The sequence below is a fragment of the Balaenoptera borealis genome, assembly GCF_965194805.1.
Source record: "Balaenoptera borealis genome assembly, chromosome: 3".
NCBI classification, from domain to species: domain Eukaryota; kingdom Metazoa; phylum Chordata; class Mammalia; order Artiodactyla; family Balaenopteridae; genus Balaenoptera; species Balaenoptera borealis.
The window spans coordinates 170,649,501-170,671,842 of record NC_138866.1 but is presented as its reverse complement, the minus strand read 5'-3'; the positions used below and the strand labels follow the sequence as shown (position 1 = coordinate 170,671,842).

General features: G+C 37.2%; 1 protein-coding gene across 6 annotated transcripts in view; it reads left to right on the top strand.

Annotated features, from left to right (window-relative positions):
* LOC309625677 (LIM zinc-binding domain-containing Nebulette-like) overlaps positions 1–22,342 on the top strand; it is a 213,210-nt gene that overhangs the window by 168,630 nt on the left and 22,238 nt on the right. The window contains exons 4-8 of one of the 6 annotated variants that reach the window (XR_014242651.1): positions 10,303–10,410; positions 12,293–12,357; positions 12,445–12,523; positions 15,182–15,267; positions 20,931–21,847. Coding sequence is in view for 3 of the 6 variants with exons in the window: in XM_082385737.1 (XP_082241863.1) it covers positions 10,303–10,410; positions 12,448–12,585 (246 nt within the window). In the remaining 3 variants the exon portion in view is untranslated. The other 5 variants (XR_014242652.1, XR_014242653.1, XM_082385738.1 and 2 more) reach the window with 5 other exon arrangements.

Below are 22,342 nucleotides of genomic sequence, written 5' to 3'. Positions count from 1 at the left end.
GAAAAGTTAATCATCATCACCAAATACTTAATGTTCTCCCCAGAGTAATGTGTAACTCATAGGCAGAATTTGGTGGATTAGTTACATTTTTCTACCGTGAGATTCTCGGTGAAATATGCATTATATGTGTACATTTTAGGCACCAATTTTCTTCATCAACGTAGATATGATTTTTTGGTTTGAATCAATAGTTCCATCAGTACAGGCATACGTCGTTTTATTGTGCTTTGCTTTATCGCACTTTGCAGATACTGGCTTTTTTACAGATTGAAGGTTTGTGGCGACCCCATGTCAAGCAAGTGTGTTGGCACCATTTTTCTGACAGCATTTGCTCACTTCATGTCTCTGTGTCACGTTTTGGTAACTCTCACAATATTTCAAACATTTTCATTATTGTATTTGTTATGATGATCTGTGATTAGTGATCTTTGATGTTACTATTAAGACTCACTGAAGGCTCAGATGATGGTTAGCATTTTTTAGCAATAAATTATTTTTTAATTAAAATATGTACATTGTTTTTTTAGACGTAATGCTATTGCATATTTAATAGACTACAGTGAAGTGTAAACATAAATTTTATACGCACCGGGAAACCAAAAAATTCATGGGACTTGCTTTACTGCGATACTTGCTTTATAGCAGTGATCTGGAACAGAAACCACAATATCTCCAAGGTATGCCTGTACCAGAGTTTTGGCAATGACCTTCTTCCCCCTGGCCTGATTCTTACTAATAGAAAATTTAAACAAGTGTTTCCTTCAAAAGAAAGACCTGAAAACACACTTTGGGTGAAAAGTATGGGCTGTGATAAACTTTACTTTGGGTGATAATTTTTGTCCCTTTTATGGCACCACAGATTCCATTACAGATAATGAACTAGCTAAAATTTTAGTTTTTAAAATTTTAAAATTAGTTTTTAAAAATATTCAATTGCTTCCACTTTCCTCTTTAATTATTTACAGGACGTTGTTTATATCTTATATGTGTTCAGTTTGATTTTTTCATTTTGGCATTTTTTTTCATTGTCCGATGAATTGAAAGATAATATCTGGGGAGATGCCAGAGAGAGACTTCTGCCTCCTATTAGCTCTGTCACCTCAAACTCCCGCCCTTCATCGATAAAAATGAGCACTAAATTGTGTACCTGCTAGGATTTATCTGAAGATAATACAGGTGAAGCATATTTTAATTTCTTCTTCTTTTATTTATTCATATTCTCTTTTGGTCTTAAAAAGACTGAAGGAGCTTCCAGGTACAGGTGGCACAGTGCCTGGCCCATGCGGTAGGAAGCGTTCTCTAGGTGTTTAGGTACTGTTAAGTTAACACATGCTTACAGGAGTTGAGTGCTCAGCCCTCCTTACACATTAGCTGCCAGCCTTCCCACCCTGGCTCTGCTCGCATGATATATAAACCACTCGGTGCAGTGCCTGGGATGTAATAGAGAGTTAATAGATGGCAGGCATTATCATCATCATCTTATTTAATTCTCACAAACGTACTGTCAGTGCTGTACTACAGTTATGCTTATTTTGTACACAGGGAAACTGAGGCTCAGAGAGATTAAGTAACCTGCTTAAGGTCACACAGCTATTAAGAGGTGGAGCCGGGGCCCAAGATGAGTTTGTCAAAATCCTAAACCTGAGCCGTTAACGTCTAAGCTACACTTTAGTGTCTTAGAAGTGATTTTTAATTTTCTTAGCTTATTGAGAAATTAATTAAGATATGCTTTTTATTATGTATTCAGAGTACTTGCTTAGAATAAAATGTAGATTTCAATGTTTTTAAAGTAAAGGAACTCCGAAACTGATGAAGTTGGATTGTGAATATACCTAGAATACTGACAAATCTGTAAATATTCAGTAAGTACCTCTGCAAATACAGTGGAAGGCTGATTGAAGGCTTAGAAATCTATGAAGATTATTTTTAATGCCTTTTAATTATGTTTAAAAAGGTAATTAAAAATTTAATTTTACTTAATTAACCATAAATTTACAAATTATGAGATTAATTTATAAGAAACAAATTCGCTTTTGAGCTCATTTGACTTAACATTTGTTAAAATTAACTTCACCTTAAAAAAAATCCCTTAATCAGTTTTTCCTTTGTAGTTGTTTAATTCCCATCTAGCATTGTAAGATTAGCCAATTTTCTGCATTTTAGACATTAAAGATACAAAACTTGATAGTAATCAATCATGAAATAGTTATTAAGCTTTTAATACATGCTTAGCACCAAGCAAAATGCACTGAGATAGAAGGAAGCATATGGTACACATTCTCCAGTACTTTGAAATCTACTGAACTATACAAGATGGTACATAATTGAGTGCTGAATTTTGCAGATCAAACTAAGAATTCTGCATGTAGTTTAAAAATGACACGACCCTCACAACTCCCGTGGAAGAAAAGTAAAATATCCATCATGTCATGAAAGATCATAAAATTGGTCACTGATTTTATTGTATCAGATGGAGACTTTAAAATGTGTGACATAAAGAGCAGAATAACATGAATCAGTAATAAACATGCCTGTAGATTTTAGGCTTCCGTTAAGCATAATCGGACAAGGTAAGCTGCTTTAAGGCTCAATAATGTTCTCTTTTTGCTTCCTCTTCTGCCGCTGGATTATTCTTAGCCCTCTGGTCTATTGTGATTCGCCAAGAATTCTCTCGTACGGCTACTATTGCTCGTTAATCCATGTTTGGAATCCCTTTCATCCTCTTCTTGATTTCTCCTTTCTTGCCTTTTTGCCTCATTTCATTATTTGCCAACATAGTGAAACAGCTTCATTAGGATAAAGCCACTTAGAGGGACTAGTTTAACTTTCTGCCTATGATGGCCACTGACTAAGTCACTTGCCACTTAATGGAAAACCCAAGTTTTGTCTTTCAGCTGACTGAAAATATCCACTGAATTCCTGGCCTTGAGATTCTTTTCCTATTCACTTGCTCATGATTTTTCTTTAACCTCTGGTACCTCAGCTTCCCCATCTGGGGTTTTAAAACTCTGTCCCTGCTTTCCTTTTTTTTTAAAAAAAAAAATATTTATTTATTTATTTGGTTGCACCAGGTCTTAGTTGTGGCATGTGGGATCTTTTAGTTCTTTTAGTTGTAGCATGTAGGATCTAGTTCCCTGACCAGGGATCAAACCCGGGCCCCCTACATTGGGAGTGCAGAGCCTTAGCCCCTGGACCACCAGGGAAGTCGCTGTCCCTGCTTTCTTTCTTTCTTTTTTTTTTAGCTTGAACTATGAACATTTATTTCTCACAATTTTGGAGGATGGGAAGTCCAAGATCAAGGCGCTTGCAGATTCAGTGTCTGATGAGGACCAACTTCCTGGTTCATAGACTGCTGTCTTCTCACTGTTACTTTCACTTCTCCCGTGCTCTTTCCTAGCTGTATGTGAGATGCATGTGTAGTAAGCAGGGCTCTCATTTCGATATGTCCTTGCTTTCTTTGAAAACGTTTTATTGTAAAATGTTTGATCAAGGCAAGAGAATATATGGCGCATACATGTAAGTTTTACAGCTTGATGATAAAAGGATCGCATGTGGATCTACCTTCCAACTGAAGAACTTGAACATCACCATGAACAGTGAAGCTTCCCCCGCATCCTTCTCTGAGCAGATCTCCTCACAACTCTCCTGGATGTTATGCTGATCAAGTCCCTTTCCCCCCACTTATTTACCACCATATGTATGTACTCCTTGCTTTTTTTCTTCTTCAGCAAAATGTTTCTGAGATTCAGCCGTATGGATCCATGTAACCGTAGTTCATTTATTTTTTACTCCTGGATAATATTATATTTTATGAATATACAATAATTTCTTCATCTCCTGTGGTTGCTTAAGTTGTTTGCAATTTTTTGGATAGTACAAATGTTATTATGAACATGTTGGCTTATGTCCCCAGACGCTCATGGGCAAGGGTTCCTTTAGAGAGACGCATACTTGGGTGTGGAGCTGCTGAGCTGTAGGACGTGCCCATCTTTGATCTCTTTTAATCTCCTTTTCATTTATCATTCAACAATTTACCAGTCTCTGGTTCACTTGGCTTTTTTAAATCAGAAATGGCTTTCTGCCTAAGAATGGCCTTTCTCATTAGTCGTTTTCATTTTCTTCGTTTATGTACATTGTTATAGTATTAATAATTATGGTACTTGTAGCATTGGGGGAGAGAACTTATATTTCAGAATTAGCAAGTAATTCAACTGGCAGTTCCGTTCACTATTTTGATTTTTAAGTTTTCCTTTTCAGTCATTGTGAGCCTTTTTCTTAAGCTTGGCCAGAACCACCCTTGGTTTTCAGGCTCTTTGTCTGAACTTGTGAGTGTTACTTGCTGATGACTCCAAACACAAAATATCACTGAGCATGCACACATTGACAGAAATCATACTTAAGCAATAAAGGTCATTTTTGAAATTTAATAAGAAGCAGGAAACTAATATTTGCTAATGACCTAGTAAGGGCATGTTGCTGCTTGATGTTCCCATGTTATTTATGTTAACCCTCCAAACATTGTGTAGCATATTGCTTTTTTTTTCTTTTTCCATTTTATAACAGAGGATCAGGAGTGTTAGAGAAATTGAACAAATTAAGATCACGGGACAGAATTAGGGTTTAAATTCAGGTCTTTTGATTCTTGATTTAGGGTTCTAATCTATAATACAGGAAGATAAATATGTGTGTGTATGTGTGTGTACACATGCATTTACATGTGTATGTAGCATATCAATATTAGGTAGCATTCAGTATTGGAAATATATTAAGTTACTTCTGAAGAAAAATATGGCATCAAATTGCCCATTGTGTATATTTCTTGCATTTGAGTTTAAGAATGCATTTTCAAAATGCCTTGATTTAGTTTTGAAGGGATAAGCCTACAGGAAACTGAGACTGCATTACCTTCCAGATACAGCATGTCCTCTTTCTGAACTCACAGTTGTGTCTTGATTCTCTGCTCCCTCCTTCTGTGTCCTTTCTGCCTTTTTCTGACAGGAGATGCAGATCACCTGGCTGGGTCTCCTGAGGAGACCAGGGTCTCAGGCTGGGCCCAAGAACTCTCTGTCTTCTGTGGTCCTGGGATGTTCTCTAATAGTGGACAACTGCAGGGGGGAGGACCAAAATTGCCTGCCCTCTTACTGGTCTCCTGCTTCTGTTTTACTCACTCCAGTGGGTTAATACAGTGGCCAGAAAGAGCCTGTTAAACCAGAAGTCCAGTGTGTTGCTGCTCTGCTTATAGCCCTCACCTCCTTCTGGTCTTACTTCAAGGTCACTTTGTCACTGAGGCCTTCCCTGATCACCCTATCTAAAAGGGCAGCATTCCTGACCCTTCTCATCTCACTTCTTGCTTTATTTTTCTCTTAGCCCCCACTGACATACCATTTATTCAACTTATATAAGTTTCACATCTTTTCTTTCTCTCCCGCTGTAATGTAAACTCCATGAGGCAGGGATCATTGACTGTTTTCTTTGCTGCATTGTTCCCACCTCTGGAACAGTACTTTGCTCATAGTAGGTGCTCAATAAGTATTTGTTGAATGAGCAAAGAATTAAATAGGTGAATATTTGAGGAGATTCCAAAGAATGACATTCCTAGAATAATTTGCCATTGTTATTTGTAGAATCATCATAAAATACTTTTTAACAGGATAGAGGACAGGAGACCAGAGGTGATAATTTTATAGCCAATGCTGAAGCATAGGGAAGAAAAGGCATTTTTAGTGGGGACAGAGCAGGAGTTTCTAAGAGCAGCTTATATGCTCAGTGAATACTTGTTGAGTTAATGTTAATATATAAGAGCACTGCGATGGACTGAATGTTTGTATCCTCCCAAAGTTCATATGTTTAAACCTAATCCCCAATGTGATGATATTAGGAGGTGGGGCCTTTGGGAGGTAATTTGGTCATGAGGGTGGAGCCCTCATAAATGGGATTCGTGCCCTAATAGAAGAGACCCCAGAGAGCTCCGTCATCCCTTACTCCATGCGAGGTTACAGTGAGAAGATGGCCATCTGTGAACCAGGAAGCAGGCTCTCACCAGACACCGAATCTGCTTGCACCTTGATCTTGGATTTTTCAGACTCTAAAACTGTGAGAAATAAATTTTTGTTGTTTATAAGCCACCCGGTCAATGGCTTTTAAAATTTTATTTATTTATTTATTTATGGCTGTGTTGGGTCTTCGTTTCTGTGCGAGGGCTTTCTCTACTTGTGGCGAGCGGGGGCCACTCTTCATCGCGGTGCGCGGGCCTCTCACTATCGCGGCCTCTCTTGTTGCGGAGCACAGGTTCCAGGTGCGCAGGCTCAGTAGTTGTGGCTCACGGGCCCAGTTGCTCCGCGGCATGTGGGATCTTCCCAGACCAAGGCTCGAACCCGTGTCCCCTGCATTGGCAGGCAGATTCTCAACCACTGCGCCACCAGGGAAGCCCTCAATGGCTTTTTTGTTATATCCACCCAAATGGACTAAGATAAGCTCTATGGCTAGCAATTTCTTTCCAAATCTGATCTAGATCTCTGTTTCTTAGCTTAATCTCCCAGCTCTTCCCCCTTCTTCAGCCAAATGGAGCCATTTTCAGTCCCTGAATATGAGGTTCCTCTCTTACCTCTGGGTCTGGGCCACACTTCTGTTGTCTTGCTTCTACTCCCCTTCTTTCTCTCTCCCCTGCTCCCTCCCATCTTCCCTTTCTTAATCATTTTTCAATCAACTCACATGGGCCAAGTGCTATGCTACGTTCTTGGATTGCAAAGCACAAGACTTTGCCCTTGTCCCTGAGTTCCACGTGTTCTAGAGTAGGAGACTGACTCCATTGTAATTGCAGTTCAAGGTGATAACTGCTCTAATAGGTAGGTGTAAGCTGTGAGGCTTGGGACGGGTTGGGGGGAGGCCAGTCCAGCTCACAGAGCAGGACCACTGGCGCTGAGCTTTAATGAATAAATGCATTATGCTTCCCGTGAGCTGAGGTTAGGAAACACTGTGTCAGGTACAAGGAACCCCGAGTAGCCGGTCGAGAGTACTCTTCACACAGTTCTTACAGATTTGCACTGCCTGCGGTGCGCCTTTTGGTGGAGACAGATTGTTGCCCAGCACCTGCACAGATGGGGGTCAGGATTCATCTCCACCTGTGTGGTCACCGGATGACACATCCAAGATGTTTTGTAGGGGTCTGATCATTCACACAAATCCAACAAAAAATAAGTATCTATTCTAGAATAACTTTAGTAGAATTAGTAAATGTAAACTAATAGCTGATTCTTAATATGATATATTTTGCTTTGTTAACCATGATTTGTCTGATTGTTATAGGACTGTTCTTTTTGATGTCCTGTGACAGACACTGGGTAACCCTTTCAAGGCAAGCAAAACCAGTACTATGATGATAATGCTGGGCATTTGCACAATACCTTATACCTACTAAAGTTCTTCCCTGTGATTTATTTCATTTAGTCCCTACAGCCTTATTAGTTAAGGATTTATCAGAATCTCTAGTTAGAAATGAGGAAACTTTGGCTCAGAGAAGCTAGGAGACCTGTGAGGTGACTGGTAAGTGACAGGGATAGGATGTGAAATCTAGGCTCTTGTCCGCTAAAGCAATGCCTTTTCCCTGATACAATCCCCTATTTTTATAAACTCATAAATCTTGTGTCACAAATAGAACCAGAGTGTAGAAGTAAACGAGGAGAAATTCACATGTTAATAATTCTGGGAACCTCACTGTACATGTGTATACGTTGTAGGCATGTTAGGGGTGGTGTATTAATCAGAATTCTTTTGGTTATTGAAAGGAGAGATATTAGCTCACTTAACTGGTAAGCCTGGTGGTTCTGGCTTTAGGAAGAGTTAGATCCAGGTGCTCGAATGATATTGTCAGGAGTCTCTCATGATCTCTTGCTTTGCTTGCCTCTGTGTTGGCTTCATCATCATTGGGTAGTGGCCAAATTATGGCCAGCAGCTTCAGTTTTACAGCTTGCTAAACTAGCCAGACCGTGGAGAAAGAGCATGGACACACACCAGATTCTGTGTGTGGGCCGATTCCTGGGCCCAGGGTGCAGCGCTCTCACTGGCTGGATGGGGTCATGTTGTGAGGGCAGAGGAGACACATGAGACTGAAGAGAGGAATCCTCTTACCTCCCTCTGACCTTTGAGCTCTTTTTATTTTTATATCCACTTATCTCTCAGAATCAGACTATGCATACCTGGCAAACCATCAGATATAACATTTAAAATTAGACCTAAGTAGAGAGATAGGATGTAAGTGGCTGGGAGTACGGAAAAGAGAGGGACTGACTAAGGGCTCCAAGGCTCCCTGTGTGCAGTAAAGATTTACTGGGTGGATTGGTGCTTGAATTGATGCTAAGTGTATATGAGGCTTGGTTGTGGATCACCCCATTAAAAAAGGATTAAACATCTTCTAGAACTCTGCAAACCAGTTATGGAAGTAATTGTATACTCTTCAAAACTAGTCACTTCATGTGGCAAGCCCAAATCAGATGCTTCTTATGTGTCTTGTGAATGTGGAAAGGACACTTAAATGGTAATTAACTCAAAAGTTACGATTCCGAAATTTACTGGTTTTTCTTTTCAGTTCTTTCTTTGGAAATTGCCCTTAAAAAAAAAACCCAGGCTAATCACAAAAGAATATGTGATTGTGTCTTCTCTGAAATTGGTGTTAAGGATATTAGAACTTGGCTTATAGATTTTTCTTCTTATTTCTTCATTCCTGTTGCTATTATAACCTTGCCATCTTTCTTACTTTTATTATTTTACTGCTCTGCACCTTAGTGCTTACTTCAAGGAAAGCTAAATGTCTTCCCTGCTTAGTTAGGCATAAAACACTGAGAATGTACTGGTGTGTATCTTCACACATGCTGGGAGATTGAGAGTTAGAAGGCTAATCTCATTCAGCATTTTCCGTAGAAGAAAAAAATAATGTGGTTTATTTGACCTTTTACTTATGGAAATAAAGTAAGGGTTTTAATACTTTTATACATTTAAACGAAACGTGGAGGGACAATTAGATATTCTTAGGCTAAAAGTGATGAGAGTATCTGTTTCTTTTTATTTATTGTCATCTGAGTTTTTTTTTTTTTAAGCTCTTCAGGTAAAAGGAAATCTTCCAGTAGCCTCACGGACAGTAATGCCTGAGAGAATCAAGTATTTAAATACAAACACAACTCAACAAAAACAGTCATTCCATGCTCAGTTAAGGAGACTTTTCAAATTTATATAGAAAGTAGCATTTACAGAATCATTTTTATTAGCTACCCTAAATGTTAGTTATTAATTTAAGTTTTAATTTGAAGCTGATAATTATGAATGTGAAAATGGGGATTATATGAGTTATCAAAAATATGTTTCCATATGTCTTGATATCTAGGCTTTTAAAGAAATAAGAACAGTCCAAGTGATGTAACCATCTCAGTCATTAACAAGCAGGATATTTAACTGGTGTGACAGTTATTGTCATTATGCTAATAATAGGAGTTGGGGCCCTAGTAAGATTAAGCACTAGCTATTCCAATCCCCTGAGGAAACTGTAAAATTCAGCCTCACTGGGTTGTAATTAGAAAAGAAATATGTTTAAATACCGAAAAAAACTTAGGTACCTCACACAGTATGCCAAGGGCATGCGCTTGAAGCCTTTTAATCTCTAGGTGTGGCCTGTTTTATAAATATTTTTGTAAGCATTTACCTAGTCAACATTTGGCAGTACAACATTGTATAATCATATCCATATGCTTTGCCTTATGAAATAGAATGAAAACTTTGTTAGGACAGGGCTGCTGTTGATAATGTTGTATGTCTGCCTCCTCCATAGTGCTGTCCAGGCTCAAAATGATGCCTTGTCACTGACAAGACAAGCCATGGGAGCAGATTTAACTTTCTTTTTCCACATTTTTGTCAGTTTTAGTATAACTATTAATGATGATAATAACTATTATGGAGTACTTGCTTGCTTCTTGTGGGCTAGGTATGTGAATTAAGACATTTGATCTTATCTTTCAACCTACTAAGTAGCATTATTTAAATACTATTACTGTTGTTATTACCACCATTTTACAGATGAGACCACCGAGGCACAGAGTGGTTGAGTAACTTGCCTAAGGTCACACAGTGGTTGCTGGAACACACACCAAGCAGTCTAGCTATGCACTGTGCCACCTGCTAATAGAGCTGTTCCTGGAGACTCTGCTTCCAGTTTTAGTAGCTTATATGGCCCCTGTCTATCCTGAGTGGGATTTGTGATTCTTTTGCTTACTTTTCTTTTTCTTCCTTTCTTTCTTTCACTTCTATTTCTGTTAGGTCAAGTACAAAAGAGATTTTGAAGAAAGCAAAGGAAGGGGCTTCAGCATTGTTACAGACACTCCTGAACTACAGAGGCTGAAGAGGACTCAGGAACAAATCAGTAATGTAGGTGACCTTTTGTTCAGTGATGTAATACCCTAACTTGTATTTATGGTGAGAAAGTGAAATTGGGCAACTTGGAAGTGTTCTTATTGCTATGGGATGCAAGCAGTACTCGGTGTCCTCAGAAAATATGCCAAGTTCACCTTTTAAACTCCTTCCCTTTGATTTCATCACGGTTATCAAGAGCCTAACACTTTAATAGCAGTGACTACAGGCATACCTCATTTTATCATGCTTTGCTTTATTACACTTCACAGATAATGTGTTTTTTACAAATAGAAGGTTTGTGGCAACCCTGTGTTGTCAGATTATGGTTAGCATTTTTTAGCAATAACGTATTTTTAAATTAAGGTAAGTACATTTTTTTAGACATAATGTTATCGCACACTTAATAGACGACAGTATAGTATAAACATAACTTTTATATGCACTGGGAAACCAAAAAATTCATGGGACTTGCTTTATTGTGATATTTGCTTTATTGAGCTGTTCTGGAACTGAACATGCAATATCTCTGAGGTATGCCTGTATATTTCTGAATACACTTTTAATTTATTTATTAAACTGATTTATCTAGTAAATTGATTTATTTAGTAAATCAATTTAATTAAATAAATTGTGTATTTAGAAATAATAATATTGCTATTAAAAGACATTATTGTAATTTACCATCTTATTTCTTTTTGAATGATTCTCAGCTTTTGAATTTTTCCAAAATAGGACTTGTATAAGTAAATATTAAAGCCATCAGTTAATTTTTTGCACTGGAATAGTATACATATAAGGTTAGCTATCTGGAGAAATCTCATATTTGCTAATTGTGTATATTTAAGATTTCATATTTTAAATTAGATATTTGTTGAAATAGCATATTACATCTAATTTTTGAAATAAACATTTACCTATGAAGTTGCTTTGGATTTGAAAGCTGCGTCTTGTTCAGTAATAGCGTTTTCTTGAAAAAGAAAATTGAGACTAGCAGAAGTTCAAAACATTAGGGACCAAAATTGTTAACCGAGTACTTATTAAAAGTGGTAATTATGTTTCTTCTAAAGTATTATATGAAGTGCGTCAAAATGAATTTTTTTCCAGAAAAAAATTAACTCAGTGTTAGGTATTCAAGAGGAAATATGAATGAAAGTCAACAACTGTGGACGTGATATAAAAGTATGAGCAAATATGCAAGAGGCCTACCATTTTTCACGAGAAGTCTATTTTGTGTGTCACTTGTACAATCACCAAAATTTGTGTGTCGAGATGTTTTAAGTTATGTAGCATTAATTTCTAGGAAATTTTTAATTAGCAGATTGTTTTAAACTCACTGGTATTTGGCCATCATCATAATATACATATATATAGTAACAATTTGCAGATAGAATCATAGGCTATAACCTGAGAAAGAATTTTATGTGTCAAAAGTTCAAAAACAGAATTATTCAGTATTTTAAAAATTTATTTAGGGAGTGAGAGGAGGCAGAGCAGACACTTTGTTTTGCCATATTCCCTAAGGTTTATCCATTGTTTGCTCTTTAAATGGACATTTTATTTCAGTAAGGACTTTTTTGTTTGAAGAGAAAGGGTTGAATTTTAAGGATTCATGGCTTTTGTCCCTTAGTTTTTCTACCCCATCCTAACAACCCCACCAATCATTAATACTGAAGATTGTGTCCATCGTCTTTCTTCCCCTTCATTCTTTCCTTAAATCAAAACCCTATTTTTGTTTTTTAAAATACAAATTAGAGATATGTCCCACTGGCAGTTACATTCAGTAATGTTTCTTTTTTTGGATTACTTTTGGAGAACCTTTTTAAAAAAATAAAAATAATGCTGCATAAAACAAAGTTACATCATAAATCTTCAACTTTCACAAATTTATTTCAAAAAGAACTAAACATTTCTACTTAAGACATCTACATGACAGCTAACGTAAGGATTGCAGTTGATTCAAAGGTAAGCCTTTTAATTTATATTCAAATTAAGTCATTATTCATATTTAATAAGAGAAGAACTGATCATTTCACCAACCTTTATCATTAGCAGGAATATACATTTTATTCAATACCAGAGGCTGTTTGCAGATCCATTCTTAATTATGCAAAAAACCATTATAACCCAGGTACGTATAAATCTATATTTATCATATACATAGCAGTATGTGCAAAATACTATTTAGATTAAGCCTGTAATATAGACAGTGCTGATTTTTAGAAGTATTTAAATTAGATAACATCTTTTAAAAAAAAAATTTGTGCAACTTTCTTGATGTTAGCAACCATAGCATTCTTATAAGTAGTTCTTTTAGCTGTGATGAGGCATATTACTATTTGAATAGCAGTAAGAAAATATAGATTTCATAATATTACTGTTAGGGATTCATTCTTAACAGTTTTACTGAGAAATAATTGACATACATCACTGTATAAGTTTAAGGTGTGCAGCGTGATGGTTTGATTTACATATTTTGTGAAATGGTTACCACAGTAGGTTAAGCTAACATCCATCTTCTCATATAGATACAATAAAAAGAAAAAAAATTCTTTTTGTGATGAGAATTCTTAGGATCTACTCTCTTAACAAGTTTCCTATATATCATAGAGCAGTTGTACGTATAATCATCATGTCGTATGTTACATTCCTAATACTTATTTATCTTATAACTGGAAGTTTGTACCTTTTGACCACCTTCCTCCAGTTCTCCCTCTCTCCACCCCTCTGGTAACCACAAAACTGATCTTTTTTCCTATGAGTTTGGTGTGTGTTTTTTTTGTTTCTTTGTTTTTTAGATTACGCAAATAAGTGAGATCATACAGTATTTGTCAATAAGTCTCTCTGACTTATTTCACTTAGCATAATGCCTTCAAGGTCCATCAATATTGTTGAAGTGGTAGGATTTTCTTGTTTTTTATGGTTGAATAATATTCCATTGTGTGTGTGTGTGTGTGTGTATACACATACATACATATATCTCAAAACTTCTTTATCCACTTATCCATTGATGGATACTTAGGTTGTTTCCATGTCTTCACTATTGTGAATAATGCTGCAATGAGCATGGGAGTGCGGGTATCTTTTTGAGATAGTATTTTTGTTTCCTTTGGATGTATTCCCAGAAGTGGAATTGTTGGATAATATGGTAGTTCTATTTTTAATTTTTTGAGGAACCTCTATACTGTTTTTCATAGTGGCTGCACCAGTTTACGATCCTACCAACAGTGCACAAGGAGTTAGGGATTTACTCTTGAAGAAAAGAAGCTGTTAAATATTCTGAGGTCTAGTGAGTTTATTATTCATTTGTAAGGCTACAACTTCATGAATTTTCCTGTGACCTCACAGGTTTTCCATATTACTCAAGGATCTTTTTTCTATGAGAAACTTGGGTTAATCTGAAAAGTGGTACTCTGGCTAGTCTAGTTTTCCGCATTGCTTTCAGATAAACCCAAATACTGAAATATATTGGCCAGATCCAGACAGATATTTTCAACAGTGGCCTAGATTGTGTCTGTTTTGGGAGGAAGAAGGTCAGACTGAAGAGACACCAGCGTCTTCCTGCTGGAGATGCTGGGATGGAGTGGGCTTATCCTGAGAATCACAAGGGATATGAGATTTGAGCTCCAGGTTTAATATGGGTTGATGTAGGTGGGTTAACTAAGTCAGGGTCTTTGCAATCTTTATTTTTCCATTTGCTTCATTTTTTTTACTTGTTTTTAGTTTATCTTTGAATATTGTCTGGATCCTTCTAAGCTGCCTTTAATACCTTTCGGACTAAGGAAAATATAAAGACATAAAACAGTGGATTTAATGACAACTCCTAGGTGTTTTGGGTAATATGTTACGGATGAATGGGCATTTTTGATTGCTTGTGTCTGTGTCAGTGTTATGAAAATTTTCCAGACGCTCTCATATTCATTTGTCAAAGATTTGAAATCATTTGGAAATGCCTACTCAGTCTGCATATGTTACTGAGGTGTGGGATGAAATACAGCTGTAAATTTGAAATTGTGTGTAATGAAAAGGGTGAGAGCAGGTTTAGCCTTAACTTCTTTCTTTTGGAGTCTATAATGCCAACATATTGAACCTGGAGATTTATTAAATGCTGCAATTTAAAATTCTTCTGCTATATTACTCTCTTAGTATAGCTGCAGAAAGAATAAGAAAAGAGGCAGGATTTCACAGTTTACAGAATGGTTGGAAAGAAAAAGAACTGGTTCCCAAAATAAAGAAAAAAATTTTCCATGAAATTCCAGAAGATGTCTGATTGCTTACCCCACCTCCCTAGGTCATACATTCTAGGTCATAAATTCAGAAATGGCAGAAATGTCCTAGTACACCCTCATTACTTAGTGATATTTTAGGAAAATGTTCTTAAAGGACAACATACAAATGTGAATTGAGGAATTCCTGTGCATTTGAACATTAAAAAAAGCCTTTTCTCCGTTGTCCTTATAGCTCTAGCTTGTGTGGGTAATTGTAAAGGCTGTTTCTAATTCATGTGGTTACCACCTTCAAGTTTATAATCAGTACATTCAGGGAATCTGCAGCAGGATAGCAAGGCAGAACCACCACCAGACATCTAAGGGACTCAGTCCAGCCTGAAGAAGATTATTGATGTGTTTCATTCTGTCTGTTTACACACTAATATAAGCTGTATTTTCAATTAGCTGAGACAGTCTGTGGATAAATTGTGAAATAAAATGATGAAGTTCAACCCCGAGAGACTTTGACAATCTTTGTGCTGTAGATAAAATCTAGATGTTTATTTTCTAATTTATTTCAGGTGGTGGAGAAATATTGTATGAAGGGGAAGGAAAAAAAAAAAAACCCAGATGACAAAATCTTGTATTTTACAGAGTGACTGAAATGGTAAGTTTACCATTACGTGATTCGTGAAGATTTGTGCCTTGACTCACAGGAAATACTTGTGCGTATGTATATGTATACATGCATATGTGCCTGTGTGTGTTGGCTGCAGTGGGAGTCTTTAGAACTCCCTTTCCTTAGATCACTGGCCCACAGACAATACAGACAATAGTATTTTCATCTGCTCTGTATTCTGTCCCTTACCCTGTAAGTATCTATCCTTATGGTTATCTCTCCTGTTTCCCAAATACCTCTTTTCACTGCCATTTTCACATTTAGCATACCCAGAAATGCTTGCTTGCTTTACAAGAAAAGTTCAGGTTGAAGCCTTTTTTTTTTTTTTTTTTAACATTATAGAAAAGAGTCTCTCTGTAATTTGATATTGAAATGTAATTATTTTTAGTTTTTTTTGAGACAGCTACATAATTTTTCATTGACTTCTTAGAATGCAAAATAAATTATGTGCCCATTAATAAGCTCACATGGATACTGCTGATTTAGTTCCCTGAGATTTTGTGAGTTAGCTTCAAAAATATTAGATTATTGGAGGTAAACATGGCCTAATAATTGAATAGCAGTGTCTATGGACTATTAAAAGATTTGATTCAAAGTTATGTTGAGTGTAAGGGTGAGCATGAGGGTAGGGTTGATTATCTGGGGATCTGGTCTCTGTTTGTAATTTAAATAAATCATTTTGACAGAGACTGACTGTGGCCATGTTCAAGCTGCTGATGGTGTGAAATTGAGTTGTATGGTGGACAGAAGACAAGCAGTCAGGAGAAATCCCCAAAGGCAAAATTTGTTATGTAATTGGGTCAACTCATGCATGAAAAATGCATGCTAATTGTAAACTGGTAGCAAAATTATAGTGTATGAGGCAATTGGGTCTTATATGAACCTGAACAACTGACATAGAGTTTTTCTTTCTTTTTTTTTTATATTGAGCAAACATAAAATAAGATTTTTTTTTTAAAGGTGGGAAAGGTAAACACCATTCCATGTTGAAATAGATTGTTAATTTTGTTCCTCATACAAGAAGCATAACTGTTTTATAACTAATGAAAAACTGGTATGGAATCTTCTGATTTTGAGTAGTGAAATCTAGTACACCAAGTAGTTTGAAAGGAGAATGGTGATTTCTGTTATAACAGACAGTTTGTTATAACTCATAACTGGGCTGGTTAACATAGGTGATTAGTGATGAGGTCAGTGGTTTCGGTTTAAGCCCTTGAAATCTAGTATTTTCACAGAGTGAATTTATGTGTTACCTTAATGACCTATGCTTTATCCCCACCTTATCTCAACCAGTAACTCCGATGCATTGCTGAGTAATAGTGGGTCAGTAGCATTATCTTTAAAGCAGAGATCGAATATGTCAAAGAAAGTGATAGGGCAATAACATGTATTTTCCTTATAATACCTACCACATGTATGAATGGTTTATTCGTTTCAAAACACTTTGACATACCCAGTCTGATTAGATCCTCTGAACGACCTCTCCTTAGGGAAAGTATTTCTGTGAGGAATACTTATAAAAGTATTCATGAGAAAAATGTACGGAAAATTACCTCTTCGTCCTTTCTTGTCTAAATCCGTGGTTTCCCTTACACCTGGTTTTGCTTTATTTTTCCACCTAGGGCAGAACATCAAAGGTTGATCTCTTCTTTTTATCCTCAATATTTTAGCCACAGTCACTTAAAGAAACAAATACATCCCACACCAGGAATTACTTGTGCATGGCAAGTACAAGAGTTTTCATTGAAAAATGGCATTGTCTAAAGAGGAGGTTTGGGAAAGGCCCCCATAATAAAAGAATTAACACATATGACTTCTTTTTGGAAACAGAGATTAAGGATTCAGCAAACAATTTCTGAAGGTCCTTCTTTTGTGAAATCCCTTTTCCCCGCCCACTCCTTTCTTTTCTGTCCTGCTGTGTTCAGGCCCTTATCCCGCCTGAGTTCTTACAGGGGTCTCCTAATTGGCCCTGTCTCCTTTCAGGCTGCTTCTGCTCCTCCCATTGTATCTTAAACACTGTCACCAGAGGACTCAAAATACCTTTTTCATCATGACCCTAATTATAACCCACTAAAAAACTTCCCTTGGACCTCCCCTTTGAGTAGGATCAAGTCTAATCTCCTAAACTCCTTAATTTCTGACTCTAAGGACCCTCTACAATCTGCTCCTAAATTATTTTTCACCTTATCTTTCACTGTCCTTCAACACTATTCTTCCATTTCTTTTAGGCCTGGCTATTTACTCTGTTCTGGGCTTTTCATGCGTCTCTCCTCTGGTCTGGAACAATTTCACACTATCTGTTAATTACATTCCCACCCCCTGATCCCAGGCACGCACTCAGACCCCAGGAAAAGCGATCTTTCTAATCTCTGAATCATGACAGTACTTTGACGACAGCACTGTTACCTGTAGCACCGACTTCACACATTGCATTCCACAGTTTGGTTTTAATTAACATTTCATGTGGTATGTGTTTTACCTCTCTAACTTTGTGAAGATGAAGATTATCCATGTCTTCTTCAGTTTATGTTTTGTATCACCAAGAATGATGCTTTGCACTTTACCTTTCTTGTCACATCCTTAACTTAGCCCTCCCTATCCCTTGCTTGGGTTGTGGGAATGGTCTTTTGACTGTTCTCAGCTGTCATTCTACTGCCTCTGCTCCCTCGTAAGCTGTTCTCCTTGTGGTTTCTTTCAAGGTTCCTAAAGTGCACATCTGATCTTGTCACTCTCTTCCTTAAAATCTGTCAGTGTCTCCCCATGGCCTTTGGGTTAAAGTGTAAAACCTTTAGCATGGAATGAGGCTGTCCCTGGTTTAGTGCCAGCTGAGATCTCCAGCCTGGGGTCCCTCTTGGACCCTGAACCCGATCCACTTCAAATGTCTGTCTAGAAGGCTGATTGTACCCGCCGCCTAGCCACACTCAGCTCAGAGGTTGTCTTTTCTCCCATGACCTTGCTCTTCCTCTCGCCTCCCTGGCATTGTGGTTCTAGAGTTGCATTATGAACTATCTTCCTCCTGGACTGAACTCTATGAAGATTGGGCTGTGTCTTTTTCTCTTTAGCCCCAGGGCCTAGCGTGGAGCCAAGTTTGATAAACAAATGAATTGACTTCTTGTGCCAACAGATCTTCCCTTGGTTTCTCACTCTGCCCAAGGCTGCGGGCTCTGGGACGGCTTACCCAGGACTACCAGTGATTAACATACCCATTTTGAGACTTTGAGGAGTGACTCCTTCTAGCATTGTGTGAATTTTGTCTTGTAATAGAGATTATTACAGGAGTTCTAACCTTTCTATATTGATTTTAATCAAACATCTCTTTTAAGATCTGTGTAGATATCACATGGATTTTCTTCCTTAAAACTCCCAGATCTTTCCTCCATTCCATCATTTTCTAGCACAAAGTAGTTACCTAAATATACTTGTTCAGTAAAGGACTGAATTCCTTTAAGGGTGTCATTTTCTCTATTTTCTCCATTTCTTCTTTTTTTTTTTCTTTTACGAAAGAGTCTGCCTTTCCATCTGAAACCACACAACTCAGATTGGGACTTAACACTGACAGGCCAGGACTTGAACTCAGCCAAAACCCAGATTGGGACTTGAACCCACTGCCTTCTAATTGAGATCACACACCTGGTCTCAGGACATAATGAAGCTCAGGTTCTTTATGTCCTATTGCAGAAAGGATTTAGTGAGAGGCAAAGTGATAGGTAAGAAGTGGATTTATTTAGAGAGATATGCATTCCATAGACAGAATGTGGTCCATCTCAAAAGGCTAGAGTGACCTTGGGAGAAGCACACTCCACAGACAGAGGGTGGGCCATCTCAGAAGCCAAGAGGCCCCGAAATATGGGGTGGTTAGTTTTTATGGGCTGGGTAATTTCATAGGCTAACAGGTGGGAGGATTATTCCAACTGTTTGGGGGAATGGGCAGAGATTTCCAGGAATTGGTTCACTGCCTACTTTTTGGCCTTTTATGGTCAGCCTCAGAACCGTCATGGTGCTGGTGGGTGTGTCATTTAGCATACGCTAATGTATTACAATGAGTGTATAATGAGGCTCAAGGTCCACTGCAAGTCGAATCTTCTGCCATCTTGGACCTAGTTGGTTCTAACCAGTTTTTGTCCTATCCAATGGCTATATCATTCTTTTAAAGGTTGTGCCCTGCCCCCTTCCCTCCTGTTTCACATCTACTTCTCAGTCTAGGCAAATTAAACTTTTCCTAGGATATGTGCCACAGTTGGGTAGGGAACTAATCTATCCTTTCAACACAAAATTGCTAATGCCTAGAATAGTGCTTGACACATAGCAGGTGCTCCATAAATGTGTGTTGAATAAATGAATATAATAATATTTAAAATATTGACTAATTTTGCACAGTCTCTTTAAGCTTCTTTTTGAAAGAACGTTCTTAGCTTTTAAGATTGCTTTGATTTCGTTATTTTTTTCCTTTTGTGCTGCTTGATAAACATCTATTTTTCACTTTCTCCTATTTTTACTTAAATATTCAGTGATTTCTGTAGTTTCATCCAACGATTATAGTAGTATTCTCTAAGTAAAGCAAGACCATTTGGTTTCTAACGTGGCATTGAAGAATTTCATCATATTAGAAATGCAAGGACTGCCCCTGTTTTAAAATGTCATAGCCAGGGAATTCGTTTTGATGAGTAAGTACCTGAAAAAAATAGGGCTTGCAGTAGTCTGTTTGGGCAGCCATAACAAAAAATATCATGGGCTGTGTGGCTTAAACAGCAGACATTTATTTACTCACAGTTCTAGAGGCTGGAAGTTCCAGGTCAAGGTCCATCTGGGTTGGGTTCTGGTGAGAGCTCTCTTTCTCATTTGCTGATGGCTGCTTTCCTTTCCTCAGTGCATGTGCACGAGAGAAGGAGACTTCTGGTGTCTCTTCCTCTTCTTGTAAGGACATCAGTTGAATTGGATCAGGACCCCACCCATATGGCCTCATTTAACCTTAATTACTTTCTTAAAGGTCCCCATCTCAAATACAGTCACATTGGGGATTAGGGCTTTAAGATATGAATTTGGGGGTGGGGCACAATTCCGTCCATAACTGGGCATTATGAGAAATGATCTACATAAGTCACAGGATAATTTCGAGATAAGTAACATATGTTTTAGATATGCTTAGATACATAAGCTACTATCATAAGCCATTGTCTTTAGTGGAGGTAGATGATATCACCTGTTGCTATTCCAGGAAAACTTGTACATTCAGTTTTTAAATTTTTTCCTATTTTCAAACCGAACAATCTTTAAAAAAATGTCTAGTTCCTCTTTCCAATCCTTAATTAAGGATTAGGGCCAATTGGCCCTTCCAGGCCTCTTTTTATTTGTGGTTTTGAGCGATGGTCACTTATGGAAATAAAGGTAACTCACAGGAGTAATTATATTTTTAAGTTCTCCAGGCCTCAGTTGAATTACGTAGCTCAGAATATAGATTTCATGTGTCCTGTGCTGGCAGTTTGACCTGGGTGGATATGAAGAAAAAAGAGGGCAGAGGTGTGACAATAGAAAAGAAATGTTCCCATGCCACAGGGCAAGTCTAATAAAGACTAGCTTTTTTTAAAAAAAGTCTCAATTTCCAGTACATTATACAGATTTAAAACTTAAAAGGTATCTGAATTTTCTTCCAGATTTTATTATACCTCTTGGGACGTATCTACAGTGAGCACATACTAAATGTTGAAGAAAACACAGGAATCTTACAGATATATTTGTGGAGTCCCCACATGTGACTATCATTAATAATTATGCCACATAATTATCATTTCAATGGATTTCTGGAGGTAGGTTTAAAACCTGTTGTTTTTTCAGTTAATAGGTGTAATAGTCAAACGTCATTTTAACTTATTAGGAGGTCATGAGTCAAGGGAGATATTATACAGAGATTTAATTAAAACCCATTGGTGACCCAAGCCAAGTTTAGACAATTAAAGAAAATTGCATGACTGGAAGTTAGAAGAATGTTTTTCTTTTTCAAGCATATGCAGATATGTTCTCTAATTTGCATTTCATTTTCCTAGAAGAATTGTCACGAAAATTGCTTTTCTTTATTTTTTGCTTATACTTTCTATTCTAGCTTTCTTTTCTTTCCCCATTGTCAAGACTGCTTTGTAGGCTTTTCCTTTTCTGTACAGAATCATGTGCAATGATGCTTGTAAAAGGATAGCTCCAAATTTCTGTTTGAAGGACCTATTGCTTTTGTAAAGTACCCCCAGACTTTTCCAAGAACAAGAAGCAAGAAGTTATCATTTTTTTGTTTGCTCATATTTATGATTTATTTTTTCCTCTTGTGGCTGTATTAACTGTAACAAAGCCAACTTTTAATTGAATTAAGCTTTTGTATCATTGCCTCCTTAGAATTATGAAAGTGTCAGAATTTGCCTGTGTTTATTAGCAAACTGTGAAAAAGGGTATAGATTTAGAAGAAAGAATAAAAGAAAGAAACCTAAAAATAATCATTCTGTTCTTCTTAACACTTATTATTTTTGATAGACAGAATTGATTTCCCCCAAACAAAGTGATTTAAATATTTACTTTTGTTGTATAATTATTATAGGTCTTTGAGGGCAAGCAGCATTTCTTGTACATGTTTGAATCCTCCAGAACGGAGTGCTTTGACTGTAAGTAATAAGATAGAAGTAGAAGTTGCCTTCACTGTTCCCTTACGTGTATATGCATGTTTGTTAAACATTAAACATTTGCTGTGGACATCGCATTCCACCAGCCCCTGTAGCTTGCAGAAAAAAGTGAGAAACCACTTTTTGCATGCATTTATGCCCAAACTAGAATGCGTGAAGTGTTTGGGAAAGGCTTTCATGGAGAAGGAGAGCCTTAATGCAACGTAAAGTCACAGATGAGGGAGATGGCATTGAAATGAGCAAAGGAAGAAAGGAATGAATGTAAGGTTAGGAACACCCAGCATCTACCTGTGAGAGTGCAGAGAGAGACACCATCACTGAAATGTAGATTGAGGCAAGATTGTTGAAAGATTAGTATCATATTTTCAAATGTGCAGATTTCAAATGTGTACCTGTAAATCTGT